This window comes from Phascolarctos cinereus, unplaced genomic scaffold (assembly GCF_003287225.1).
Source record: "Phascolarctos cinereus isolate Bilbo 61053 unplaced genomic scaffold, phaCin_HiC Scaffold_3;HRSCAF=262, whole genome shotgun sequence".
In the NCBI taxonomy this organism is placed as follows: domain Eukaryota; kingdom Metazoa; phylum Chordata; class Mammalia; order Diprotodontia; family Phascolarctidae; genus Phascolarctos; species Phascolarctos cinereus.
This window is the reverse complement of record NW_027555736.1, coordinates 237,365,344-237,392,390: the sequence shown is the minus strand read 5'-3', so window position 1 is coordinate 237,392,390 and position 27,047 is coordinate 237,365,344. Positions and strand designations below refer to the sequence as shown.

The 27,047-nt window shown below is 40.9% G+C and overlaps 2 protein-coding genes across 5 annotated transcripts in view; one reads left to right on the top strand and one right to left on the bottom strand.

Moving 5' to 3' along the window:
- Positions 1-2,917, bottom strand: part of ARID4A (AT-rich interaction domain 4A) — an 82,406-nt gene extending 79,489 nt beyond the window's left edge. For 3 of the 4 annotated variants that reach the window (XM_020986463.2, XM_078151512.1, XM_078151513.1), the window contains exons 1-2: positions 2,825-2,917; positions 1,660-1,716 (exon numbers count right to left, since the gene is read on the bottom strand). In XM_020986463.2, coding sequence (XP_020842122.1) covers positions 1,660-1,665 — 6 coding nt within the window. In that variant the 5' untranslated portion in view covers positions 1,666-1,716; positions 2,825-2,917. Of the gene's footprint in view, positions 1-1,659; positions 2,070-2,824 lie in introns of those variants that run through there. The other variant, XM_078151511.1, reaches the window with a different exon arrangement.
- On the top strand, positions 1,889-27,047 carry LOC110208416 (uncharacterized). Its single transcript, XM_078151649.1, has 3 exons — positions 1,889-3,547; positions 4,647-4,708; positions 25,312-27,047. Exon 1 carries the CDS (start codon positions 1,889-1,891, stop codon positions 2,990-2,992), a length of 1,104 nt encoding a protein of 367 aa, XP_078007775.1. The 3' UTR covers positions 2,993-3,547; positions 4,647-4,708; positions 25,312-27,047.

The following is a 27,047-nucleotide window of genomic DNA, read 5'->3' as shown; positions in this document are numbered from 1 at the left end:
ATCATAACATGCCCTGTAATTTTAAGTGGAAAATATTAAAAGGGAGTGCATTGCCATTTTTTTCTCCAGATGTAAAGAGTCAAAAAAAGTTTACAATATGCCAAAAGTTTAAGAATTCAGGAGAACATACATAGTACATTACTCTTAGGACTATATAGTTAAAGCCTTGAAATGGTCTATGTAACTTTTTATTGTTTTGACACTCTACCTCTAAATTAAAACTATTAAATTAACACCATAAACATATCAGCAGAGTTTTAACCAAATATTCACCATGTAACAATAGACATAACAGCTGTAAATAAATGAATATCCATTCAACCTACTTTAAAATTGAGAATATTATTTAGTAAATACTGTGTCTGAAAGCTGAAGTTGAAATGGAAAAGTCACACCAGCTGATAACAGAAAAGTAAACTCATGCTCTTACACTTGTAGCACTAAGGTTTTTGAATTAATACTGCCGGTGGAAAAAAAGAAGCTGAATCAGCAAAACAAAACAAAACAAAAACAAAGAAATAGATATTTCATTTTACTATAAACTCTAACCCTTATGCAAACATGCTCTCGTTTTCTCCTTTATACGCAAAAATTTTATGAAAGCTTTTTCTTCACAAAGCTATCTATATGCACACACATTTTAAAATAGTTGTAGTATACTGTTTAAGTAGGAAAATAATTTATTTTCTCAATTAGTTGCTCCAAACAACATTCACATTTGCTACATGTCACCTTATTCGTTTGTTAAATTATATTTACCTTCCTAAAGTTTTAAACTCTGTAATATTTGGAGCATTTTTCAAAACTTGCTGTCACCTTTCTTCCTGATAAAAATCACAGCAAGCATTAAGAATTTAGGAAGGGTAAGGTTTCATAAATGAATAAGGAAATAAATCAATCATGAGTTTGATGAATTAACTAATTTTAAAAGCATATAAATTAATAAAATTTTAGAACTGCTTCTGGCAAAGAAGTGTAATCAGGAACATTTTAAGCTATCTCATTATAAAATGCCATTTCTTTCCTATCATACTTTGAAATGTTCCTTGTTGGAATTATTTTGGAAGAATCTTTTTCATTAAGAAGAGTTTAATAATATTTATTATATGGACTGAGCATTAAGCTTTTTTTAATTCCACCTTATAGATTTGTGTAATGCATGTTATTTCTAAAAATCTAGAAAAACTGAAACCTCTCTCCACTAGGCTACCCCCATCCCATTCCACCTCCGCACACATTCTTTGCTCTTTGGGGAAATGGTCAAACAAAAATCCCCTGACACTCTTCTGTACTTCTGCAAAGGCTGCTGTCATTAGCGTTAAAAGAAAAATACTCGCCCGAAGAACAACAGCTCAGAATCAGACCCCTCTGCACGGAGTTAGAATTCCCGGGCCTTAGAAGGGGTCGAGGACTGCACTTCATACTCACTGATCGCTTCCAGCCCATTCAATAGGTACTATTTTTCCGCCCACCCCTCAACGACTGACAAAGGAATAAAGTTTACGTACACATACATAAACACACACACATATGTCTATTTTTAATTCTCCGAACAAAAGTCCCACTACGGAAAGCTCGAGAGCAGGGGAGGGGTCAGGATGACCCAGAAGGGGCAGGCCGGCCCCTCTCCGGCGGGAGGGCCACGCTTATCCCGTTTACCTTCATTTTGGGGGGCGATCTGAGGGGTTCCAGCTCCAAGGGAAGTCTCCGGCAGCGCTGGATGCGTGAGGGAGGAAGAGAGAAGTGAAATTAACCAACAACAGCCCGAGAAGCGTCCGAGTAAACAAGCCCGGGCGGGAGGGGCACAGCCCTCGCTGTCCCAGGTCCGAGAGGAAAAGCAGAGGCCCGAGGAGGGGGGGGAGCGGGAGGCGCCCCCAAACCAGCTTTCATGCCGCCTCTCGGCGGACTGCCCTGCCTCCGCCCCTCTATCCTCTTCCACCGGAGGAAAGTGAAGTCGGGGCTTCGTCCGAGTGCCGCCGGCGCCGGAGGAGGGCAGGCAGGGCAGCAGTTTCTATTTCTCGGGCTCCCCGGAGGGCCAGTCTCCAGGGCGGTCCGTGTCTCCCTCCGCTCGCCCTCTCCCGCCTCCGGCCCCCCCTCCGCCCGCTCCTCGGCCGCTCCCCCCTCCCTCCCCTCCCGTCCCCTCCCCCCGGTGCCCGCGGTGGCGGCGGCGGCGGCGGCGGTGGCGGTGTGTCACGGCGCCATTGCTCTGCCTCCAGCAGCTCTGCACCATGTCAGGCAGGAGAAGGGGCTCCGGGTCCCAGAGGGGCAACAGCCGCCCGCGGCCCGAGGAAAGGAGAAAGGGGGAGAGGAGGAGGAGGGGGTGGGGGGTGTGAGGGGGTGGAGAAGAGGAAGGGAGGCAGCCGGGACAGGGTGTGGGAGGGGAGGAGAACCGCACAGTGGCAGCCACTGCCTCCTCCCTTCAGCCGCCTCAACTTTTTTTGTGCCGCTCCGAGAGGCGCCGGTCGTCCGGGCCCCCGCCCCGATCCCTCTGGTCCAGCCCCCGAACCCATTAGAGGGAGAAGTGCCGCAGAGTTGGGACTCCTCTCCCGGGAGCAGCCCTGCTCCTCACTCCGCCGGAGCAAACTTAGCGGGGCGGCCACCCCCACAGCCATTTTACCCCGGGAACAGCAGAAGGGGTGGGAGGAGGGAGGAAAAAAAAGAAAATAGGCAGCAGCGGTTCCCGCTGCTGAGGCTTCTCCTCCGCCACCCCCACCCCCACCTCCACCTCCAAACCTCTAAGTGCACCGGGACTCCGGGCAGCAGCACCAGCTGCTACTGCCGCTTCGCCCATTCAACAGCCCCCGCTCCTCTTCTCCCCACCTACCAACTGCGGCTCAAGTACGCGCTGTCAGCTCTCGATCCCCCCAGCCACACTGACCCCAGCGGGCCCCCGTCCGGGCAGCACCACTCCTGGCCGCCGCGGCAGTTCCTGCGCCCAGTCCCCCGCTCGCCCCGATTTACTGCCACAATCCACCAAATAACAAGCTGTTGAGCAGACTCGCTCCTACACGAACTCCTATTGGACCCTCATGACGATGGAGCACCCGTCCACGCTCCTCATTGGGGCTCGCTACCCGCCGTCCCGATTGGATATAACGCCTTGAGTGCACCGATTGGTAAGAAAAGCAGCAGGTAGGAAATGTCCCACTTATGATTGGTTACGCGACGAGTCAAATATTATTGGAGGAGGTGGGAATTGAGTCAGTAGATCCTGAGACATGATTGGTGACGATGACTCCGGATGTGCTTGAGTGAACACTGATTGGTGAACTCGGGGGTCAGGAAGAGCGGCCCAGAGCGGGGATTGGCAGTGGGTGTCCCATGGAAACGGAACTCATAGCTGCGGAGAGGGGCTTGCACCGGGGGGCGGGGCAGGGATTATACAAGGCGCCTGCGCTAGAGCCTGTTGTCGGCGCCATTTTGTCTCGGCAGCCGTGGTAGTAGCTCTTTCCCATTTTAAGCTTCGCGAGGAAGGGAGCTGAATCTTTACCCGGTTGATTCGTTCTCGTGGACTAGGCGTTCACCTTCCGTCCCGAGTGATAGCACAGTGAGTGACTGAACAAATTTGGGTTCCATCCACAAAGGTCAACTGAAGGCTGCGGTTGCCTGACTGGGGGTGGGGGGGGCCGGTGTGAGAGGGGATGGCGCAGCAATAGCGGCACCCACACCGGAAGTGAGGGGGCCTCGCGGCGGCCCCGGCCGAGTGAGTTCCTTGCGGGGTGGGTGGGGGGAATGAAAGGGGGGTGGGGACGACATAGCCCTTCTCTCCCGCCGGAGAGGAGGGGGTGGAGTTTGCTACCTCTCCCGTAGCTGGGCCATCCACTCTTTTTCTCCTATGTGGGTGAAGAAGGTGTGTGCTCGACTCTGGCGCTCCACTCTCCTCACCATATCTTGTGTGCTTCGCTTGCGTCCCGGATTCTCGCGCGAAGAGGCCAGGGTTTGACTTGTTTAAACTTGAAAGAAGTTATTTTTGCCAAGGCCTCCCTGCCTAGGAAGAGGGCGTTTCCACCCGAGCGTTGAAACCGGAATCTGAAGAAGGCCCCAGGTCTCAAGATTCAAGGAATTCTTCTTCTCACTTTTCCCTGATAGTTGCTAACCCAGGGTCACACTGTGTAAAACCATAATTCGCCTTTTAGATGTAGAGTTTGTATTTGACAGGAACGTAGTATGTTCAACAGTCCTCCGAAAACCATTCTCCAGGAGGTACGGTGACCATTGATTGAGCGTTATGGAATGGCTGTCTTACATGAAAACATTCTAAATCACTTTGGCTTAAATTTAATAGAACGTTAACTAGACGATAGTAGTTGTTTTTTAAAACCTTAAGTAATGACGAATCTGAGATTGGGTTGGAGATGAGCACAGCATTTGGATTTTAAATTTTAATTAGGAAGAAAACTTGTTCAAACTATTCATCTTCTAGATAAAGTGTATATTATTCCGTAATTGAGTAGCTTTTTAATGTAAGACTGTGACATATGCTAAACTGTATTTGCTAAAATTTAAAAGGCTTGGGGTTCTAAGGAGTTCACATCACTGTTTATTCTCACAATATCCCTAGTTGGCTTTAAACTATTTTAGGAGAGTCAAATTTAGTGAGATATAAGTGCTGTAATAGTTTACTTCTCTCAATTGTTATTTTGCAGTTTTACTGTAAGGATCTGTAGATTGGGTGAACATCAGAAAGTCATTCAACATTGTTGCAGAGGTGAGTCCTCGTATAATCCTGAAAATGTTTAGAATGAGGGGAGGGGCTAGAGAGAAGACCTAGAAATGAATTTTCATGCCTAGTCAGAAAACTTTTGAGGTAGATTGTGATGTATTATGGAAAGAAGGGTGAGAATGGGTATTGTGCTTTTGTTTAATAGGCAAAGATGAGGTTGCTTTGGAGTGTGGAGAATTGGGTGCAGAAGATATAGCAAAAGTAAGCATAAAATGAGTTTGGAGAGGTTCAAGTAGGCTGCTTTCAGTAGAGAAAATAGTGAGAGGTAAAGCTAGAAAGGTAGGCTAGAAGCCAGATAATAGAGAACCTTTCATTTCAGGTCAAAAGTTTAAACAGAGGGTTAGAAGTATTTTAAAGTACCATTCTCAAGATGGCACTTCAGGAAGATTGATCTGTTGGCATCTAGAAAGATGCTTAAGAGGTGTTGGAGTCTGGAAAGTGGGTAACAAGTTAGGAAACTATTGCAGTAATCTAGATATAAGGCATGGATCAAAAGGGAACCTGGGAGAGAGACATTTGAAGAAAGAACAGGCAGACTGCCACAAACGACAGATTTTGAGCCTTGGTTTTTTTTTTTTTTTTTTGAGAAAATGATGATTCTCTTTACTGTTTAGCTTCCATTTTGGGCTTCACATGTGACATTTTAGTATGAATGGAGTCCCTTTTGATATGTCTTCTAAGGGATTTTTTCCCAATAAAAGCAAATTGTAATCACAGGAGCAGAAATATTTTATTTGTTTTCAACTTTGTAGCTTTGCTTTCCATAGCTTATTTGCATTGTGAATTGTTAATGCAAATACTTAATATTAGTAATCTTCTCAACTACTGATATACTTTCTTTTTGTCCCTCCTTCCCTCCATACCCTTTATGGCTCAGCCAGTGAATGTAGAGGATTAGCAAATTATTAATATTAGTTTGAGGAAAATGTGAATAGGGAACTACAGCTGCCACCTTCCATACTGACTACCCCTCTTCATGTTCATTCATTCAACAGCTGTTAACTGTGCTATCTGTGTACAGTGTTCTGGGTACCAAGTTGATTATAAGATTTGATCGCATGAATATCTTTTAACTTTTCTTGTGAAGCAGGAGTTTATATTGTAATACATTGAAACTCTATTTTTGCCTCTGGTCCAAAAAATATATACTTAAAAAGTATCCCTGTCAGTCACATTGCTTGTGTTATGTACTGCTTACCATCAGAAAACCCTTCTACATCAGCTATACATTTACTAGATTGTAGTCTTGCACACCAAAATCAGTTGTGATGTCATAAGTGGTATTGAAATTTTTATTAGCATTAGAATTTAGCAAAAAGTCTTAAATTTGCTTTTTGGTTTTTTTTTTTTAAATAATGCTATAAAGTACTGTTATTTCCATGGTGTAGTGGTCTTACAGGTGACTGAATTCTAGTGTTATCTTTGATAATTTCTAGCTGTGTGATCCTGCTCAAGCATTTAAGTGCCTACCAAGTTGTCAAACAGTGCTGGAAGTTGAGAATATAAATTATTTAATCTCTTTGAGGTTCTGCTTCTTGATTAGTAAAATGGGGGTAATATTTGTGCTGTGCCTCTTGATGTTTTTGAGGAAAGTGCTTTGTAATTCTTAAAATGTTCTGCATAGATAGTTAGCATGTCATGGGGTGTAATAAGTTAGATATGATTAGATAAGATCCCAGACTTCATCCTTTTGTGAATCTTTTTAGTAAAGTAAGAATTTTCTTCTACCTTTATTAGGGAATGTATTGATGGTTGACATCTTGCTTAACTGGGATTGGGATTCACTGGAGGTGCGTGTTTTTCTTTTTTCTTCTGCAAATAACCTCAACCCCTTTTGTTACCTTTATCAACCTAAGACCAGAACATTTCTTCTCTCTTCAGACTACACAGTGGAAAATTTGGGCACTTGTGAAGTACCATCGTGAAATGACATTTTGAGGGCTATTTAGGAAAAACAAAAATAGCATGGATCAGTGAAGTTAAATTTTTTCCTTTTATTTGCATTAATAAAATTTAAAAGACCTTTTTTGAGAAAATGTGAATAATCTATTAGGTTCTGCTTAATGTTGTACATCGGCTTCACTTCTCTCATGTTTAATCCTAAGGACTCACAAATGTAAAAGACCTTGAGAATTATTGTTTTTCATGTCCAAATATCAGATTTAGTTCTCAGTTGGATTCTGATTTCTAATAGGACATAGGGTTAGAAAATCTTTTGAAGAATATCACAATGTTTTACTGATTAATCTAAGTGCCATATTATCCTATAGTAGTTTTTTTTAAATTCCTGAAGTATCTTGATGAAGTGGATTTATAATTTGTATGAAGATACAAACATTGTGCTGAGGATATAGTATATGATGTTCTTCATAGAGTTAGAATTGGACAGTATCTCAAAGGTCATCTAAACCAACCCCTTCATTTTAAAGATGAAGACTTAGGAAGGTTGTGACTTGTCCAAGGTCATGCAGATAGTAAGCATCAGAAGTAGATTTGAGCTGAGGTCTTCTGACTCCACAGCCTCCACACAGTATTAACAGAGGTAGACTGAGTGTTATGAATAAACTGGTTCTTATAGAATGATTTTTATGCTTCGCTATGAAATAGACCAGACAGCATCACTATTTTTAATTCTTTGTCTTTCAGATTTGTCCTAATTTTTGTGTGGAAAAGTTATCAAAGTCTTTTAACTCTTAGATCTGAATCTATTTTCTTGCTGTTTCTTGGAATGTTTCTGGTAGGTGATTTTTAGAATGATACAAAAAAAGTTAAATTTTAGTTTCTAATTGTGTGGCAATGTAACAAAGTTAGGTAAGAAATAGTATTCTCTTAACTGTATAATAGTTTCAGTAAGCATTTCAAATGATGTTGAGAAGTGAATTTGACAGCTCTATCAGCTCCAAAAAATTTCCCAGTTAATCATTTATCTCTAAAGAAAATAAAGTAAGTTAATTTCTAACCAGGTACAAGTTCCCTATTGCTGAAATTTTCCCTTTTGAATTGCGTAATCACTTGTATTCATAAACCTCAGTTTTCCTTTGTGGTCAAGCCTAAATAAAAGTATATTTCAGATTGTGGAGTTAGTAAATAATATTTCTAACAAATTGGTAATATTAGAGCATTAAAAATATCTTGATGTTTTGATATGCAAAGCTCTAGTCCAGGTATTCTGGAGAATATAAAGAAATAAAGGGTTTCTGTCCTCAGAGAGCCTGTGACATAGCTGGGAAGATGGAATATAAACGTGCTTTAAAATTCCTGTTATTTAACAAGGAAAAAAATTTAAATAATTATTTAAAATAATGGAAGCAGTATTGCAAGGTAGTAATTGTCAAATTTTGTAGTCACAAAACATTAGAGAAGTCAGAAGAATTTGTCAGGAAAAGCTTTATAAAGAGAGTGGGATCAGAAGTTGATCTTGAAAGAAATGAGATTTGGCTAGGTAAGGGAGAAAGCATTCTAGTGGAATAAAATGAGCAAAAACTTAAAGGAGAAAGATTGAGGTATGTTTGGCAGAGAGTAAGTAAATCATTTTGACTAGAGTGGAGAGTTCAGGAAGCAAATGGACAGTGGGCCTAGAAATGTACTTTGGGGCCAGATTGGCTTGTTTTTTAAGCAGTGGGAAACCATTGAAAAGTAACGTTGTTATTCTTTTGCATTGTGTAGCGAGGGTGATAGGAATAAAATATGTTGTTGGAAAATTTGTTATGTATCCTGGATTGAAAGTCTAGGTAGAAGGGGAGATTGAAGGCAAACTAGTCCATAAGCTGTTGTAATCTAGATGTAACTTAATAAGATTTTGACCTAGGCTGATAACAGGGGAAAAGGAGAAGACAGAAACTAGACAGGGAGTATCATTAAGAGTGGATGGATGTCTTGCTCTTCAGGGATTATGAAATGGAGGAGTAAGAGACTGCTCTTAAGTTTGGGCCCTGGTACATTGGAATGTGGAGTGAGTTTGGTGAGAAAGATGACTTCTCTTTTTGACACATTTAGCTTGAGGTGACAGTAAGGATCTTAGTTAAAATATTCAAGCGATAGAAAGTATATGACCAGAGCTAAGGATAGAAGTCAGGGCTAAAATTTAAAGTGTGGGTTTTGTCTGTATAGTTGTGTTAGTTGTGAAAGTGGTTTTTATATAGAATCGTAGAAGTGTTGTTTCAGATCTCAGAAGGACCTTATAGGTCTAATCTAACCTTGGATTCACCACCTCCACCAAATCCATGCATTTTAAAAATAAAAGGTCGGGGATTAAGAGATTTGTCCATAGTGATATGACTTAACACTAGAAATGTAGTAGTCATGTCAATTGATGCAAAAATGTTTTTAGACATTTGAAGCTCGAAAAGTTGTAGATATTTATGCTTCATGCGTTCTTTTGTATGTTTGTTTTTAGTCAATAAATATTGTCTACTATGTGCCAGACATTGTGCTGAGTGCTGAGGATACAAAGAAAAGTAAAAGTAGGCCCATACCCTTGAGAAGCTCACAATCTAATGGGGGAGCCATTAGGCAAATAACTATGTACAAATAAGCTACATACAGAATAAACTGGAAATAATCAACAGAGGAAGGCTTCCTGTAAAGGGGGAGATTTTTATCTGGGATTTGAAGGAAGCCAGGATGTAGAGGCAAAATTCCTTAGCAGCCTAAAGACTTTTCAGATAACCCAAGAAATTAGATATGTAGTTCCGTGAGGACTAGATGTGTCAAATAATGTAACTATACTTGAAGACTATATTTTGTTCTGTTGGGTCATTTCTTTGTCCATAAAAATCTTTCCTTAAAATATCAGGTGAATTTGTCAAATATTTATAAAAAACCTTGTGAATAATATATTTATAGAGTAAAAATGTTTGCATGTGGTTTCTACTCTTGACACCATTTTTTTTTTTAATTCTGGCTTGTCAGTTTTTCAGAATGTATAGTTTGGTTGTCATAATACTGTAATTTTGTTTGCATCTTTATTGATAAAATATCTAAGAGACTCTGAAGAGCAGATTTTGGAACGGATAAGAAATATCCCATCTGGCTCATCTGATAGTAACCTTTCAGGTAGTGAGTTTGATGGTGTAAGTGCAATGTGTAAGGCAGGTTAAGAGCATCTCTCATGTGATTCCAGCAAGGATGAGTCCTTCAGTGAAGTTCCTTCTACAGCTGACTATCTAAATGATATTGAGTGATGTAGTTTCATAATTAAAAGAGACAAAGCACCACAATATTTTCAAAGGTAAAGATAGTTTTTCTTGACATTGGCCTGCTACTTCTCAAGCAGTAGGAGAGGATGCTTGCAGCAGCTAAATATATACTTAGATACGTGTGCTATGTCATCAAGAAAAGTTCTCTTTTGTCTTTTATTAAATGAGCCGCTGCTTAAAACATTCAGAAGTGTACCAGTGCTGAGAGTCCAACAAATAAGAGGAAATGCTAACTGGTCTATTAGGTGAGTTAGTAAAGTCCATTGGTTTTAATGTTGAGGTCTGAGATATTTAGACCCCTCAAAGACAGAAGTATAGAACAGGGTCGTTAGGAATGAATTCACAGACTCAAGCATACTTTGAGTCAAGGTGGCAAAGATTTTATTGTTACGCTATACAGCAGGTAGAGGTCCTTATGGAATTCTGCCATGGTGGGCAGACATCCTTAGGGAACTTGCAACCTAATACGAATGATGCTGAAGGTTGTGTGCCAAGGATGCTAATTAGGTGATAATGTACAACTACATCCTTCACTACTGGAAACCGCAGGGAGGGGGAGAAGAGAGGGTTCCTAAAGGGTGTCTTTTTGGTCTGTTTTGTCTGTAACAAGATAGTTCAGGAATTGACGCCTATAAGCTTGATCTCTGGATTGTATACAGTAACTGTGGACATCAGTACTTGATAGTTTTCCTGGTGCAAGATAGTCCTGTTCATACAAGGGAAATTCTACAGAGGTCAGCTTGTTCTTGTAACAGGGAGAGATAGTTTGCCTCACTGGGCCCGCTCATGAGTTTGCCAGAGATAGGGTCCTTGGGCTGGAGGGAAACTGTCAGGGATAGTATTTCTGAGGCTGGGGAGAAATTGGGGTCCAAGCACAGGCACCAAGCACCCCATCATTAATGTCAGTCATGATGCTATCAGTGGAGGAGCTCTACCTATAAAAAGAATGTGAAATAGCTTCTGGGCTGGACTTTGTTGAATAAAATTTTGCCATGTAATTGATTCCTAAATGTAATACATATCTTCACTTTGACATGAAAACTAAAAGGAAACCACATCTGTCTCAGGACGAGTTTTGTCTCGCATCCTCACTGTGGAATTCTTTTTTTGAAAATTGTTAGAAGACATTTATTCCTGATGTATAAACAACAGTTGATGAACTGTTGCTGCTTTGCAAGGCATGTTGTAAATTTACTCAAACCAGACAAATTTTTCTAGAAATTTTGGTTGGCGCTGGAAACAAGCACTTGTTTAGTGGATTCCCCTGTTTGGAGAAAGAAGAGGCTAGAAACAATGATACCAGTGTACAATAAGGCTAGAGTTTTGAAACTCATGAACCGAGTATTAACAAACGCTACAATGTAGCCTGTGGCAATCCCTTGATTTTTTTCTGGAGACTTGCAAAGCTAAGGTGTTACATAGTTGTCACTGTTTGTCAAAACAGTAGCGAAGTTCCAGAAATAATGAAAACATGTAACATGTAAGCCATTGCATGAAACTCTAGTTTTAAAAGCTGTGGTGTAATAGATCCAGATTCATAACTCCTGTGAGTACCTCTATCCAGATGCTTTCAGCAGAGAAGACCCACAGCACAAGCTAGATACTATTCTGTTTTACAGAAAGAATAAGATAGGAGTATGTGTTCTTGACCAAAGGGCAAAGTCTTAATAAGTGAAACAAACAAGTAGGAGATGGCCTATGCATATTTTCTGCATTGTTGAGTGGCCGTATGCCCATTATCAACTGCTGACCACAAAAAGTTTATAGTTCGAATATCTATCAAGCATATATCCAAAAAGTGAAGAGCTTGCTGGAGTTGGTTCAGGTGGCAAATCGGAAATTACACTAATAATAGTTGAAGGCAGATGCTCTGCCACACTTGTTGCTCCAAAGTACCAAAAAGGACCAAAGATTTCATTTACCAAAAAAAAAGTTTTGCAGCAAGTTGATGACAAAAAATGTGTAAAATGTGCTCCATAAAGGAGGGATTGCAAGAAAATAGATTTGATAAATATTTTCTTCGAAATGCAAATGTACTTTAAATATATAATTGCCAGCAGATATTAGAATTTTACTTTGCAATACATTTTTATCATACTTTTTTTTTTTGCCTTATGGATTTAAAAAATTGCACTGCATCAGTTAATACAGCCTAAGTCCTTTATTATTCTCAGGAGACTGTGACTTCAGAAATGTATCTTCTACCCTAAAAAGCAAAAGAGATTACATTAGGCTTTGACAAGTTAATTAGCCATTGTACAGAGGTAGGATGAAGACCTCACCTCTCAAAGAGTGAAACTCAACTTAATTGCATTTTTCTGTTTGTCAGAAGGCAGTAGGATCCTGGATGTCAAGGCAACAGATGGCTATTCTTAGTAGCTTAGGATTGGCTCCGTGTTTCTGGAGGAAATGGCTTTCCCCTTATACCAGTCTTCATATCAATTTGGAGAACCCTTTTTTGGGAGAGTAGTCTGTGTGCTAGTTCTCTGCAACAAGTTCTTGATTTTCCTTTGCACCTGGAGGGGAGAAACAGTAGTGCCATCCTCTAGAGCAGTTCTTAACCTGGGATCTATGGACACCCAAGAGGTCTGTGTATTGATTTTAGGAGGTCTTCAAATTTGGATGCAAAAAAATTACATCTTTATTTTTACTAGTCTCTAACTGAAATATGGCATTTTAGTTATTTATAAACATTATTGTGAGAAGGGTCCATAGGCTTCACCAGACTGCCACAGGGGTCCATGACACACAAAAAAGGATTAAGAAGCCTTGCCCCTAGTGGGATACAGGCCTGGAACAAATCGTACTCTGCCACCTTCATCCATTTTTAGATAGATGAAATTAGGTTAAAATGAAAATCTAGGATAGCCTTGAAATGGAAAGAAAAAGGTCAGAAAGGGGCCAGAAGCAGTTTGAGAGGTTTTCTGCAGAAGCAAAAGGGAGCAAGGAGTCTTCTGCTTCAATGGTAAGATCCATAGATAAGCCTTAGTTCTTTTTTTTTTTTAAACCATTAGCAGGTGATCTCTTGATTGTCTTAGAGCACCTGGGAATACCCTGCAACTCACATAAGTCCCCAACAAGACTACCCTTGGGCAAGACCCACTCTGTGGGTCTATATCTCATCAAAACCATAGCTAAGAGCCCCCACCTATGTGATTATTTTTAGTAAGCAGGTATAAGACAATTAGAAATGAAGATATTTAATTGTAACCCTTTACTTCCTGGAGGTATTATCAAGGAAACATGAGGTGCTGGAAGTAACCACGACAACCTAGTAGATTTTACCCAGAGTTCTCATCTTGAGATGTTTAAACTTGGCATTGGAAGAGGATTCTTGAGAAAAGAAAGACAAAGGGAATCCATTTTGACAAATCATGAAAAAGAGTTGGATTATAGAGGGATCAGAGTGATGCTTCCTGCCCCTGCTTCTCAGGACTTCTGGAAATTGCTGTTATTGCTAATGGAAATCAGAGCTTAAGAACTAAAACTAAGCCTGAGACTTGCGAGAGCTTATGGGAGTATGTTGGCTGAGACTGAACAAAAGTAGTTTCTTCCTGCCTATTAAAGGGAGCATAATTCGTAATCCTTTATCCCCATTTTTATCACCAAATGATTTATTTTCGTTTTCCTCTTACCCAGAAAAGAGGGACACAATTTTTACTTCAATTTACTTCAGTTTTTACTTTTATCTGCTTACCGAAGAGTAGAGCACAAGCTTTTGTTTCTTGTTATCATTTTTAACACTATACTTTTTCATTTATTTGCTAAAAAAAAATGGGACTATCTACACTGAATGACATTATTAATGAGAGTGTCCAGGGAAAGATTGACAAAGAAGTTTTTGATCTTAAAGAAAGGAGACATTTTTATCATTTATTAGAAGCTGAGGTTGAAAAAGAGGAGGCCTTGAATCCTCATGATAGAGAGAAATCATCTTCTAGTAAGAAACCAATGGGGCTATCTGTTTTTATTAAACCCAGTACTGTTTTTATATATGAGTACTTGACTTAGACATATGGGTGTATTAAATGTAGGGCCAAGTCTTCTATGTTCAGGAGCTTTCTTCACACACACCACACACACACACACACACACACACACAGAGTATACACATTATCAGTGGGAACATGTGGCTGGGATACACATGAAGGAAATACGTGTAGCTAGGGCTTACCCCTCTGATACTCCAAGGCCACTGATATCTTTTGGTGATATCATTCCACTTCCCCTTTTGTTATCATTTGTCTTGAAGTTCCTGCCAGGAATCTAGTCCTTGCCAGTCTGTCAGATATTGTTCCCAGCTGATCTTATATGAGTACTTAACCATGCTCTGCCGCTTCCCCTCAGGAGAAAACTTCCTCTGCTTCTGCTTCTGGTCTGAGCTAGGGTCTTCGTGTGAGGCACCAGTTCTGCCATTGCTCTTTCTGTTGAAAGCCCTAATATTAGATCAGTGTTCCCCAAATGTTTTTTTTATTGTGCACCCAATCAATAAATGATTTTGAGCATATCCCCAAGTATATGTATGTTTATAAATTAGGTTGCGTACATTAATCCTATTGTTGTGCAGTCATATCTGGACTCTCTGTGACCCTGTTTTAGGGTTTTCTTGGCAAAGATACTGGAGTATGCCATTTTCTTCTCTAGTCTCATTTTACAGATGAGGAACTGAGGCAGTCAGGGTTAAGTGGCTTGCCTAAGGTCACAACAGCTAGTAAGTATCTGAGGCCAGGTTTGAATTCACGAAGATAAGTCTGTCTGATTCCAAGACCAATGCTCTACTGCTGCGCCATCTAGCTATTCTGTAAATTAATTCTATCATCAGTGTATTTATATAATTAGATTTTAATGGCATTCATAGATGGAAAGGATTTCTCACAAAAATATGTAGTTTAAAACAGAGCAGGTGTATTGTTGGCTGGACTTATTAAAGAGGATGATACTCTTTTATTTTTTAAATTACATCAATTATGCAAAAAGTTTTTTTTTTAATTCAGTTAGTAAATTTCTGTATTCCTTGATGTGAGCCAGTTATTTTTGCAAAGTAATCAGAAGGTGAAACATTTTTGTACTTTTAACACATACGTTTCAAAACTCAATGAAACTTCATTTGGAAAATTGTATTTCCAAGTTTTAAAAGTATGTGGATATGAGAATTCTTAAAGATTATATACACATTCTGTTTTAAGCAGCAGAATCACTTGATGATACAAATGTTTTCAGACATACATATCACTTTTGTCTGAAATTCAAGATAGTTAGGGAACTAATACCAACACAGAAATATTAACACCAGAAGCTATTGCCTGGTGGTTATATAGTCAAAGGATACGAACAAAGGGTTTTCAAGAATTGTGACCACTAGCAGTAATTATATGAAAAACCTCTCCAAATTAAACAAGAAAACGTAAAGAATAACAACTCTGAGATGAGGTTTTACCTTACTCGGTGAAGACAAAAGATGGGAACAGTCACTCTTGGTGGGGTTATGGAAGGATGGGTACACTAATATACGCTGTTAGCAAAGCTCTGAATTTGCCCAATTATTCTGGAAAGGAGTATGGAATTATGTGGAGATGGTGACCAAGATGTCCATAACCTTTGATCTAGAGATCTCACTTCTTGTATATGCTCCAAGGATGTCAGAGAAAAAATGTTCAGCATACACCAAAATATTTATATTCAAGCCTGTGCTAAATATTGCCAAAGATCATGCAGATAGCTGGGTAGCAGAGAAGATAGGGCCCTGGGCCTGGAGTCAGGAAGATCTGAGTTCAAATTCAGCCTCAGACTCTTAATAACTGTAATCTTGAGCAGATCACTTAACCTCAGTTTCCTTAGCTGTAAAATGGAGATAATAAAATCTACCACACAAAGTGGTTGTGAGGATCAAATGAGATGTTTATACAGTATCGTTAGTACAGTGCTTGGCACAAAGGTAATGAGTGGTATGTGCGTATCAGAACCAGTGAAGACCCCTCAGGGACATGACCCCTCCCTCCCTTTGCTGTACAAGCAGAAATTTCCAAACCGCAGAATATCCGGTTTACCTCACCTTGCAGCTATATGTAACAAATAAGCTGACCTTGTGTAAAAGTCTGTCGAAACCTTGGGGCCCCGAAAAGGGTACATGATAACAGCAATTTCTGTGCTCCTTGTTGCTGAGGTAAATTTCCGTGAATAGATTGTGCCCCTGAGGCTCAGCCAATGGCCCAACAGGAAGGGGGTTAGGATGGGGGGGTTGTTGTGCTAGGGTCTATGTAAATTTGCTCTGAACAAAGCACTCTGGCACTCTTTGGCTGGCGCCATCTTGGGCTACAAAGGAGTGTCTTTTCTCAAGAAAGCCAATAAAACAGCTTTCCTTTTTGCAAATTTTTGTCAAGACTCTGATTCAAATTTGGGTAGGTGGTCTTCGTCCCACACAGTTTTGGGGACTCGTCTGGAATTAACCCTTTCCTTAGGGATTCTCTCGACTACCACCAGTAATTTCTGGTGGTCCTTCGGTGGGTACCTTGAGATCCCCCTTTGGTGAGGAAAAGTCCTAAAGAGAGTCATGACTAGGCAAAAATGAAAGAAACTTTGCTGTGCTAGCAAAGGAACCATCAAAGCCACTGAAAAAGTGAAACTGAAACGGTCACGTTAGTTTGTGCGCACAGACTCAGGGAAGCAAGACCCTTGAGTCCTTCATGCACCTAAGCGGTTTGAGTCTGTAAGGTAGCCAAGGCCAGAATCGGTGAGCCCCTGGGTGACCGGACCCAACTCTGTTAGCCTAAGCGGTTTGAGTCTGTAAGAGCGGTCCCACGTTTTCCAGACAGCCTAAGAGATTCAAGTCCGTAAGGCATGGGGAAAACGAATTCTAAGGTTAATGGTGGCAAGGATACTTTACCAGATATTCCAGACAACAGCCCTTTCAGATCTAAGCCTTAGTGATTGGAACAAACTTCCAAAATATAGGGGAAAGGATAAAAGGAAAAGGATAAAGTATTGCTGTCTGATTTGGGCAGGGCTCAACTCAGAGGAAACGTCTTCTGGCCAAAGTACAGCTCCGCCAAGAACTGGGTTTGCCAAAGATTAAATTTGTTTGTCAGCTCTAAGGAACTGTTTAATGAGGAAGAGAGTTCATATGCAGCCTTCTGGTTATCCTCGGCGGGACAGTTTGTAGTAAAAGAAAACTCTAAGGAGAAAGAAGAGGAGCAGGTCACTCCCCATCTATGGGGCCCCGTTCTTTCTCTTCCTCCTCCTTACATTCCTCAGTTAGCACGAGCCCCTGTGCCCTCACACTCTGCTCCCCCTGAAGGAGGGGCAGATGGAGAGGCTTTGATAGATTTCACAAGACCACACACACCTCTTTGTGCCCTGCTTTGGAGGGAACTGGAACAGCTAGTTAAGGGGCAAGAGAATTTCCCCCATCAGGGGCAACAGCTAAAGCGTTCTGCTTAAGGGAGGTTCTCCTGGGGCAAGGAAGGATTGGATATGTTAATGCTCCCCTCAGTAGCACAAAAATTAGTCATTTCAAAAAGGATATGAAGAAGTTAATTGAGGACCCCTCAGGGGTCTCGGATCAGGTCAGTCAGTTCCTAGGGCTTAACTTGTATACCTGGGGGGAGATGGTTGCAATTTTAGACATTTTGTTTACTGGGAAGAACTGGGACAAATCAGACGAGCAGCAATGAAAGCCTGGGATGATGCCCATCCCATAGCTCAGGGAGGTCTCCAGGGAGAAGAGGAATTCCCCTTACAAGACTGGGACCACAACAGTGCTGCCCACCGAGGAAATATGAGAGAATTGAGGGAAATTATCGTTCAAGGAATTAGAAATGCAGTTTCCAAGAGTCAGAACTTAAGTAGGTGCAAGAAATACATCAGGAGAAAGATGAGGCTCCCTCGACCTTTCTAGATAAATTAAAGGAAAATATGCGAAAATCTTATGAGCTAAACTTAGAGGACCCCATGCCCCAGAGTCTACTAAGGGTGTATTTTGTGACAGATTCCTGGCCAGATATTAACAAAAAATTATGGAAAATAGAGGGTTGGCAGAATAAACCTATGGAAGAACTCTTGGGTGTGACCCAGAAAGTCTTTGTGGCCAGGGGAGAGGAAGTGAAGAAGGAGCAAGAAAAACAACCTAGGATCATGTTGCAGACATTAAAACAACAGGCAGAGCAAACCCGAGTAATGTTACAGATAGTCCAGACTATGGCCAGATCAGTAGTGGGAAATAACAGAAGGTATCGGGGAAGAGGGCAACAACAGCACGAACCCTGGCCAAGGAGGAGGAGAGAAAGAAGTGGGTCACCAATTCCCATGCTCTCCCTTGATTTGTTTTGAATGTGGGCTAGAAGGACATATGAAGAGAGATTGCCCACAGAAAATACAGGAACAGAAAATTCTCTCCCTCATAGAGATAGAAGACTAGGGGTGTGTGGGGTTTGTTGAATAAACCCACTTGAGTCCTTGATAAATTTGAGGGTGGGACCAAAAAGGGAAGAGTATGTATTCCTAAGTGATACAGGGACCACCAGATCCTCTCTTACTAAATTACCACAGAGAGCTGGATTAGGGAAAGAAACTTTGCTCATTTCTGGAGTAAAAGGAGAAAATCTTGTGGTCACTGTCACTGAGGTGACCGAATTAGAACATGAAAAGGTCAGAACCTTGGGGAGATTTTGTCTAGTCCCGAAGGCAGGAATTAATTTGTTAGGGTGGGATCTAATTACTAAACTATCCCTACCATTAGTAACCCAAGCTACAAGAATTATTCCCATTCGAATGTGTATCCTAAGGGAGGAAGAGAACCAAATTGATCCTGAAGTTTGGGCCATTCCTCGAAATAGGGGAAGGGTCAGGATTTCCCCCATTAAGGTAAGACTCAAAGATCCTGGGGTAACAGTGAAAGTTTGGCAGTATCCCATTTCTCTTGAAGGGACTGAAACCCTTTATTGAAGGATTAATAGAAAGGTGGATTATTAGAATCCTGGGTGTCTCCCTTCAGTACTCCCATCTTGCCAGTAAAAAAAGGAGATGGCTCACACAGATTAGTCCAGGACTTGAGAGAAATAAACAAGATAGTTCTTCTCTCCCCCCCCCCCCCGTGGTCCCTGATCCATACACCCTATTGGGAAGGGTCCCAGCAAGAAGTAAATGGTTCAGTGTAATAGATCTAAAGGATGCATTTTGGGCTTGTCCATTAGATGAAGGGAGTGGGAACATATTTGCCTTGGAATGGGAGGACCCAGATACCCGAATAAAGCAACAATTGAGATGGTATATACTCCCTCAGGGGTACACAGAATCACCAAATATGTTTGGGCAAGTCTTAGAAAGAATCTTAGAAAAATTTCAAGCCCTCCTCAGGTGGTTATTTTACAATATGTTAACGATTTGCTGATCTCTGGTCAGGTGGTTATTTTACAATATGTTAACAATTTGTTGATCTCTGGGGAAAAGAGAAGAGGTCAGTAAGACTTCAGTCCAACTGTTAAATTACTTGGGGAAAAAGGGCCTTAGGGTCTCAAGAAACAAACTGCAGTTTTCTGAAAAGGAGCTAAAATACCTAGGACACCTGATAAGTGAAGGAAGTAAGAGGCTTGACCCCGGGATCTTACAGGCTCCACTCCCCAGAACAAAAAGGGAGCTTAGGAAATTTTTAGGTTTGGTTGGATATTGTAGAAATTGGATTGACTTTTATGCTGCCCTGACCAAACCATTATACACTTGTTAGAAGAGGAACCAGATGTCATTAAGTGGAGTTCTGAAGGGATTGAACGTTTTAAATGATTAAAACAGGCTTCGATGTCCCCACCAGTATTGGCCCTCCTGTCCCTGGAAAAAAACATTCCACCTATTTGTCAGTGTGGAGAAGGGGACAGTAACGGGAGTCTTGGCACAAATAAGAGGAGGGCAAAGGAGGCCCATTGCTTTTCTCTCCAAGATTCTAGACCCCGTTGCACGGGGCTGCCCTGCTTGTATCCAAGCAGTGGCTGCTACAGCTACCCTAGTGGAGGAAAGTAGAAAATTGACCTTTGGGGGAAGTCTGATAGTACCCCGCATCAAGTGAGATCCATTCTGAAACAAAGAGCAGGAAGGTGGCTTACAGACTCCCAAATTCTCAAGTATGAGGCTATCCTGTTAGAGAAGGATGATGTGGTGTTAACCCATGACTATAACCAGAATTCTGCTTCCTTCCTCTCCAGTCTCCCTAACCAGAAGAAAAGAGGGGAGGAACACTGTTATATGGAGTTGATATATTTCCAAAGATAGGGAGGATTTGCAAGAATCACCAATATCTGGGGCTGTCTATCTCTTTATCAATGGCTCCTCCAGAGTGGTAGAGGGGAACAAGGTTAAATGGGTATGCCATTGTAGAGGGGACATAGCTACTCTGGTAGAGGTGGGAAGCCTGCCTAAAGCATGGTGGGCACAGATTTGTGAACTTTATGCCTTCAATCAAGCTTTGAAATTACTGAAAGGCAAAGAAAGGAATATATATACTGATTCCAAATATGCATGGGGAGTGGTACATGTATTTGGGAAAATACGGGAAGAGAGAGGAATGATGAATAGTAAAGGAACCACCTTATTGCTCCAAGTATTGGAAAACTTGCAGTTACCAAGAGATATTGTCCATGTCAAGGGACATCAGACAGGGGGTTCCCTCAAAGCTCAAGGGACTCGTTTGGCAGATGAGGAAGCTAGGAGAGCTGGAGAAATGGGTCTGGTAGAAAAGTGAACAGTTTTTCGTCTTGATTCCTTCCTTCCCTCCCTCCGAGTCTAGACTCTCCTCCCTTAATAGAGGAGAAAAAATTAAAGGCTCAGAAGTTAGGAGCCATATTGGATGAAAATGGGAAATGGCTACTCCCAGATGGCAGAGAAGTCATCAATCAAGCCGTGATGAGGCAGATTCTACAGCACCTGCACCACAGTAGCCACTGGGATGTCCAGAACATGTGTGACCTGGTGCTTACACGATTTGTAACCCTCGGGATCTGTACACTCGTCAGATACTGGACGGGTGTATTGTCTTGTCGGCGAAGGACAAACAAGTTCGCCCAGTGCCAAAACCCAAAGGGAGGACGGCCTCCGGGAATCAGACCTTTCCAGAGCATCCAGGTGGACTTTACTGAGCTACCTCCAATCAGAAGACTGAAATACCTCTTAGTGGTGGTAGATCATTTGACTTCTTGGGTAGAAGCCTATCCCTTGACACAAGCTACTGCCTCAGCAGTGAGCAAAATTCTCTTGGAATAGATAATCCCAAGGTATGGGGTAGTGGAAAGGATAGAGTTGGACGGACTAAGGGACACATTTTACATCCAAAGTCTTACAATCAGTCATGAAGGCCGTAGAAATTAGTTGAGAATTTCATACTCCCTGGCACCCTCCTTCCTCTGGAAGAGTGGAAAGGATGAATCAGGAAATAAAGAGGCCGCTCATTAAGCTGAATTTGGAAACTGAAAACTGCGGTGAGGATCACCACCAGCCAGTCTATATCGCCACCATGTTTGATAGTTGTCCGAGTTCATCTTATCCTGGCAGGAGAGCGAAGTTCCATTAGGACACTGAATAAGGGGTACAATTGCTCATAATCTCCTTTACCGTGAGTCGGTAAGTCCAGTCACAGGTACTTTTCCCTAGCCATGATCCCTTATTGGTTTGATTCAAACAACAGCTCCCCATCCTTGATTCAGCTAGGGGCCATTGATGTTTCTCTTCACCCTTCGAGAAATCTGTCTCACTCCTTCCTGTAGATTTATTACTCAGCAACCACCGAGGGTCTAGTGGGACAGGGACTCGGGGTCAGCTTTCTAATCTTTGTGGACCCCCACAAATCCAGCAGTTAGACACACTGAATTGGCTAGCAGTGGCACTTACTAATTTTTCAAACTGATTTTCCTCCACAGGAGGGAACTGTGTCAGGCATCCTATTCCCACTGGAATGTATAAGGTTAAGATTATGCCATTTACAAGCAAAATGGTTGAACTCATGAGGGAGCAAGCAAAGAGAGCTGCTAATATAGAAAGCTAATATGGGGATTGCAATTAGCAAGAACAAAGCAACATATATAACGTTATCATCCATGAATTGAGACCCTCCTCAATTTGACATTCAGGCCCTCTTGGGCCTCTGCTGTCCACTTAGTTGGAGAATCCACCAGTCCTTTGACCTGAGTATGGTGCATCCACCCCAATTCCATTGTTCTTAAGGCAGTGTCAGAGGTCAGCAGGACCTGGTACAGCCCTTCCCAAGATGGAGTAAGTTTTTCCTCCTTCCAAGTTCAAAGCAGCACCCAATCACCAGGTTGGAACACCAGGGAAGTCCCAGGGATGGTATCTGAGCAATAAGGCCTTTCTTCTATGATGAAAGCAAAGTTTTGGCAAGGGACTGTATGAATTCTCTTAGAAACCTATCCTTGCAGTTCAAAGTTATATCTAAGTTCCCACTTCCTCCCACTGGGTACAGGTAACCATAAAAAATCTCATATGGAGAAAGCCCAATATCTTTTAGGCTTAGTTCTTACTCTTAATAAAGCTAAAGGTAAATCACTAGACCCTCAGTGGTGGTTGAGTAATAAATCTATAGGAAGGAGTGAGACAGATTTCTGGAAGGGTGAAGAGAAACATCAATGGCCCCTAGCTGAATCAAGGATGGGGAGCTGTTGTTTGAATCAAACCGATAAGGGATCATGGCTAGGGAAAAGTACCTGTGATTGGACTTACCGACTCACAGTAAAGGAGATTATGAGAAATCGTATCCCTTATTCAGTGTCCTAATGGAACTTCGCTCTCCTGCCAGGATAAGATGAACTCAGCAACTATCAAACATGGTGTCAATATAGACTGGCTGGTGGTGATCCTCACTGCAATTTTTCTCCAAAAGGGGGGGGCCACCCACGCCTTACGTAAGGAAAGTAAGGAAGTTGGCACCTTGACCCTTCCACTCCTATCTTGGGCATGGCACAACTCAACCTGGTCTGGTTATTTCAACACCTTTTGGAGCCAAACAGGATCTCTGACTCCTATATTGAGACCTGCACTTGGAAAGAAAATTATCAACTATAGAGGTGTGGGTATAAAACCAACTCTAAAGTAGCTTACAGAGGGGGACCCTTGGGGGACAAAGATATGCAATATTTCCCTGCAACCACTAATACTACCAATTAGCCCTTAAAGGACATTACTGGATCTGTGGGTTGACTGCTTATACCCATTAGCTGGTGAATTGGATTGGGAGTGTGCTATATAGGGCCAGTTAGGCCCAAATTCTTTTTCCTCCCTGGGAAAGGAGGAGACCTTTTAGGTATAAAAGTATATGGTGATTTGAACAGACAGAAGAGAACCATAGACACTTCCTTGACAAGCACTGGGGATGCTAATGAGTGTGGAGACACATGGCCCCCAGAAAGCATTGTCACAGAATATGGGCCGGCCACTTCGGCAGAAGATGGGAGTTTGGGTTACAGGACCCCTGTATCCATGTTAAATAGGCTCATTCGGCTCCAAGCTATGGTAGAGATCATCACCAATCAAACAGCCAGGGCCCTACACTTATTAGCAGATCAAATGACGCAAAGCCAAGAGGCTATTTTACAGCATGGACTGGTGCTAGACTATTCTTGGCAGAGGGGAGGGGGGAGTATGTGGAAAGTTAAACTTGTCTACATGCTGTGTGAAAACTGATGATAATGGAAAAATTGTAAAGGACATAGCAGATGATATTGGAAAAACTGCACGTCTCCCAGTACAAAACTGAAAATCTTTTAATTTCTCTTGGTCTTGGTTTGGTGGCAGCTGGTGGAAGCAGGTCCTTTGGTTTGTTCTTATTGCAGTCAGCGGGATAATACTCCCAGTTTGTCTCCCATGCATGATGCAGCTGATAACTAGAACAGTACAGGAAGCATTGTCCAGAATGGTCAGACGTGAAGGCAAAGCGGAGCGGTCTGTAAGGCTCATGATATTAAAAGGGCAGGGCTGGATTCCAGTAGAAACCAAGGAATGCCAGGACCCAGAAAGGAGGGATCTGATCCAGGAGGTATACAAAGAATGGTGTGAGGGGTCTTCAGAGAGTGATGAAGAGGAGGGATTGAGTGGTACATGTGTACCAGAATCAGTGAAGACCCCTCAGAGACATGATCCCTCCCTCCCTTTGCTGTGCAAGCAGAAATTTCCAAACTGCATAATATCCTGTTTACCTCACTCTGCAGCTATATGTAGCTATATGTTACTGTCAGCTGTAGATTAGAAGGTATTTTGGATCACTGAGCATCAAAATCTGCCTTTTTCCTGACATTTACCTCCTACATCATGGGGCTGGCTCACAGCAGCTCTCCAAAGCCAAGTGTTAAATTTTCAGGAATTTTGCAAGCCAGTTGTTAAACATATTGTTAAATATTATTATAAACTTACAATTAAAAAATAATCAAAACTCACAACTTCTGATTATTTTACTGCATTTTGCTATTTTTATAAACTTGAGATTTGGTGTCTCATATCTGTATATAATAGTAGAAATACTGTTGTGAGAAATACTAATACTAGAAAGTTAGGTTTCCACAGGATATTGCAGTTTTAAGGTGGTGTAAGAGCTTTTAGAAGAAGAAACTGGCTTAACCTCAAAGCTCCTGATAAAGGGGGCCCAGGCTGAAACCAGCTCAAAAACTCATCAGGGTCAGGGGACTTTTTACTAACACACATGCTTAAATTACCCTCATGCATATTATCTGACACACCCTAGGGAGGGATTTTTGCTCATTTAAATAACATGGGATATATTACAAGGAGGGAGAACGTGTTAAGGAGGAACATGGGATAGTCGATTCAGGAAGATTCTAACTCAGAAGAGTTCCGGACCAATCCCAGCTCTGAAGGGAGGGAGGGGCTGAGCTGGGCTAACAGTATAAAACTTGCTTGTGCGTCTCTCGAACCCGCCCACTTCTTGCAAGAGACTTAAAGATTCTTCTTTCACTCATGACTATGGGCCTGGAACTCAGCCTTGCTCTAGTTGGGAAGTGAGCTTGGTGGTTTCGTTTATAACACTGTTTAATGGTGTACAACTGTGCATCTTTGCCCTACTATTTAGTTACACATACTATTCAATAAATAAGTCCCTTCTTTGGAATCACACTTGGTTTTCAGTGGTGGGAGGCACTTCTTTGCTGAATTAGATAGTAACCAAGTATTTATGTTCTGATTTTGTGATACTGTTGTTGGCAATGGAATTATAAAAATTTTACAAGAAATAGCAAATCACACTTTAGTGTTAAAGGTATAAACTGAAAAACAAGATAAGTATTTTAGCTTAAAATTTGTAACTTCTAAAATTATATGAAGATCTTGTTCACAAATTTTATGTTAAATTGTTTTTTATGTTACTAACGTAACAAAATTATTTTTCAGATTCTGTTCCCTAAAATGCTGAAACTGTGAGCTTTTTTTTTATGCGAAGAACATGAGAACTGAAATTATAGTGGAGCATCAAAGCTAACACAAACAGATGTCATTGAAGAAAACCATCGTGTTTTTTAAAGGAAGAAATAGAAAATTTTGTACGTTTGAGATATTTTCAGAAAAGTATGAAGGCTTGAAATGAAAGAAGATAAATTAAGATATAAGGCTTGTTTGACAGTTCAACATTTAGGAGTGACAGAAGGAAAGCATGGGTATCCAGATTTAGCAGTTCCACAAGGCAAAATTACGTAGGCAAGCTTCTTTGTGGGGGGGGGGGGATTAAGGGAGCACACTATTTCTAAAGCCCCTACTAAAAGATTTATGAAAAGATTCTGTTAAGTTTTTTAGTACTATTTACAATGTAGTAGATCTTTGATATTGAAGAAGCAATGGAATAACTGCAAGATAAAATATAATAGAAAACAGGCAATTGGTTATCTACAGAATATACTACAGCAAGAACAGACAGGTGCCACCGTGTTTGGAGCACTGGGTCTGGAGTCAGGAAAACCTGATTTCAAATCTCACACATAACTAGCTGTGTGACCCACAGGCAAATTTGTCTCCTCATTTGTAAAATGAAGTTATCTCCACTTCCAAGGGTCGTTATGAAGATCAAATAATGAGACAAATAATATTTCAAAGATGAGCACTGAAGGGATTTTATTTCCAATGCTCAATTCAGTCAGCAACTGCACAGATGTTATTTATTGCTTTAAAAGAATTTGTATTTCAAATACATCATTGTTAAAGCCACACAATACATACTTGAAAGTAAACTTAATTCCATTTTATTTTGGTGGTGCTAATACAATGCTGGGAAATAAAGTTGTTAGAAAATTTCTAAAACGAGTTGATTTAAAAATTATTTCTGGATAAAATTCATCCTATTTGTTACCAATCTAATAAAAATCAAATTTATAGTTTAAAAAAATTGAAATTATTAAGATTGGGGTAATTATGGGACTGAGATGGGCAACCTGTAGTTTACTAGCTACTGCTACATGGTGAACACATACTACATTTTACTTGCATTTTTCTCTTACTTCTGGTTTGACAAATCAGTTAGTTACCTAACATTAATTTCTTGCAAGAGCTGCTTTAATAATTGACATTTTTGAGCAATTGTTATTACTTTCAACTGCGTTGTAATCACATTCAGAAAGTGTAAAAATTAGTATGCACCATAAGAACTTTGGAAAATCTAAAAATTGGTACTGGAAAGCATGAATCTCAAGTTGAAGGCTTAGGTCAGATAAGTTTTAAGAACATTATCATAAAAAACATTTTAATTTCATAAACATAGTAAATTTAATGCTCTTTCTAGGAATATTACTTGAAAATAATTCAAGAGATGAGCTTAATCTTTTACCTAACAAAATCAATTGGCTTCATGAAATTTACAATAAATATAATGATTTATAAGTTTTGTGTTACACATCTTTTATACTAGTTTGATTCATAATAAAATTATCAGCCTCTATATGCATACTTTTTGGGGGGAAGTGCATTCTTGTTGGAATTATTTGGGGGGTAGGAGGGAGGTCATCTAGCCCTCAACTTTTTCTTTTATGGATCTTCTGGCAATCCAGTGAAAGCTATAGATCCCTTCTCAGAATAATGGTTTTAAATGCAAAAAAAAAGAAAACCAATTATGTTGAAATAAAAAAAGTTTTATACAGGTA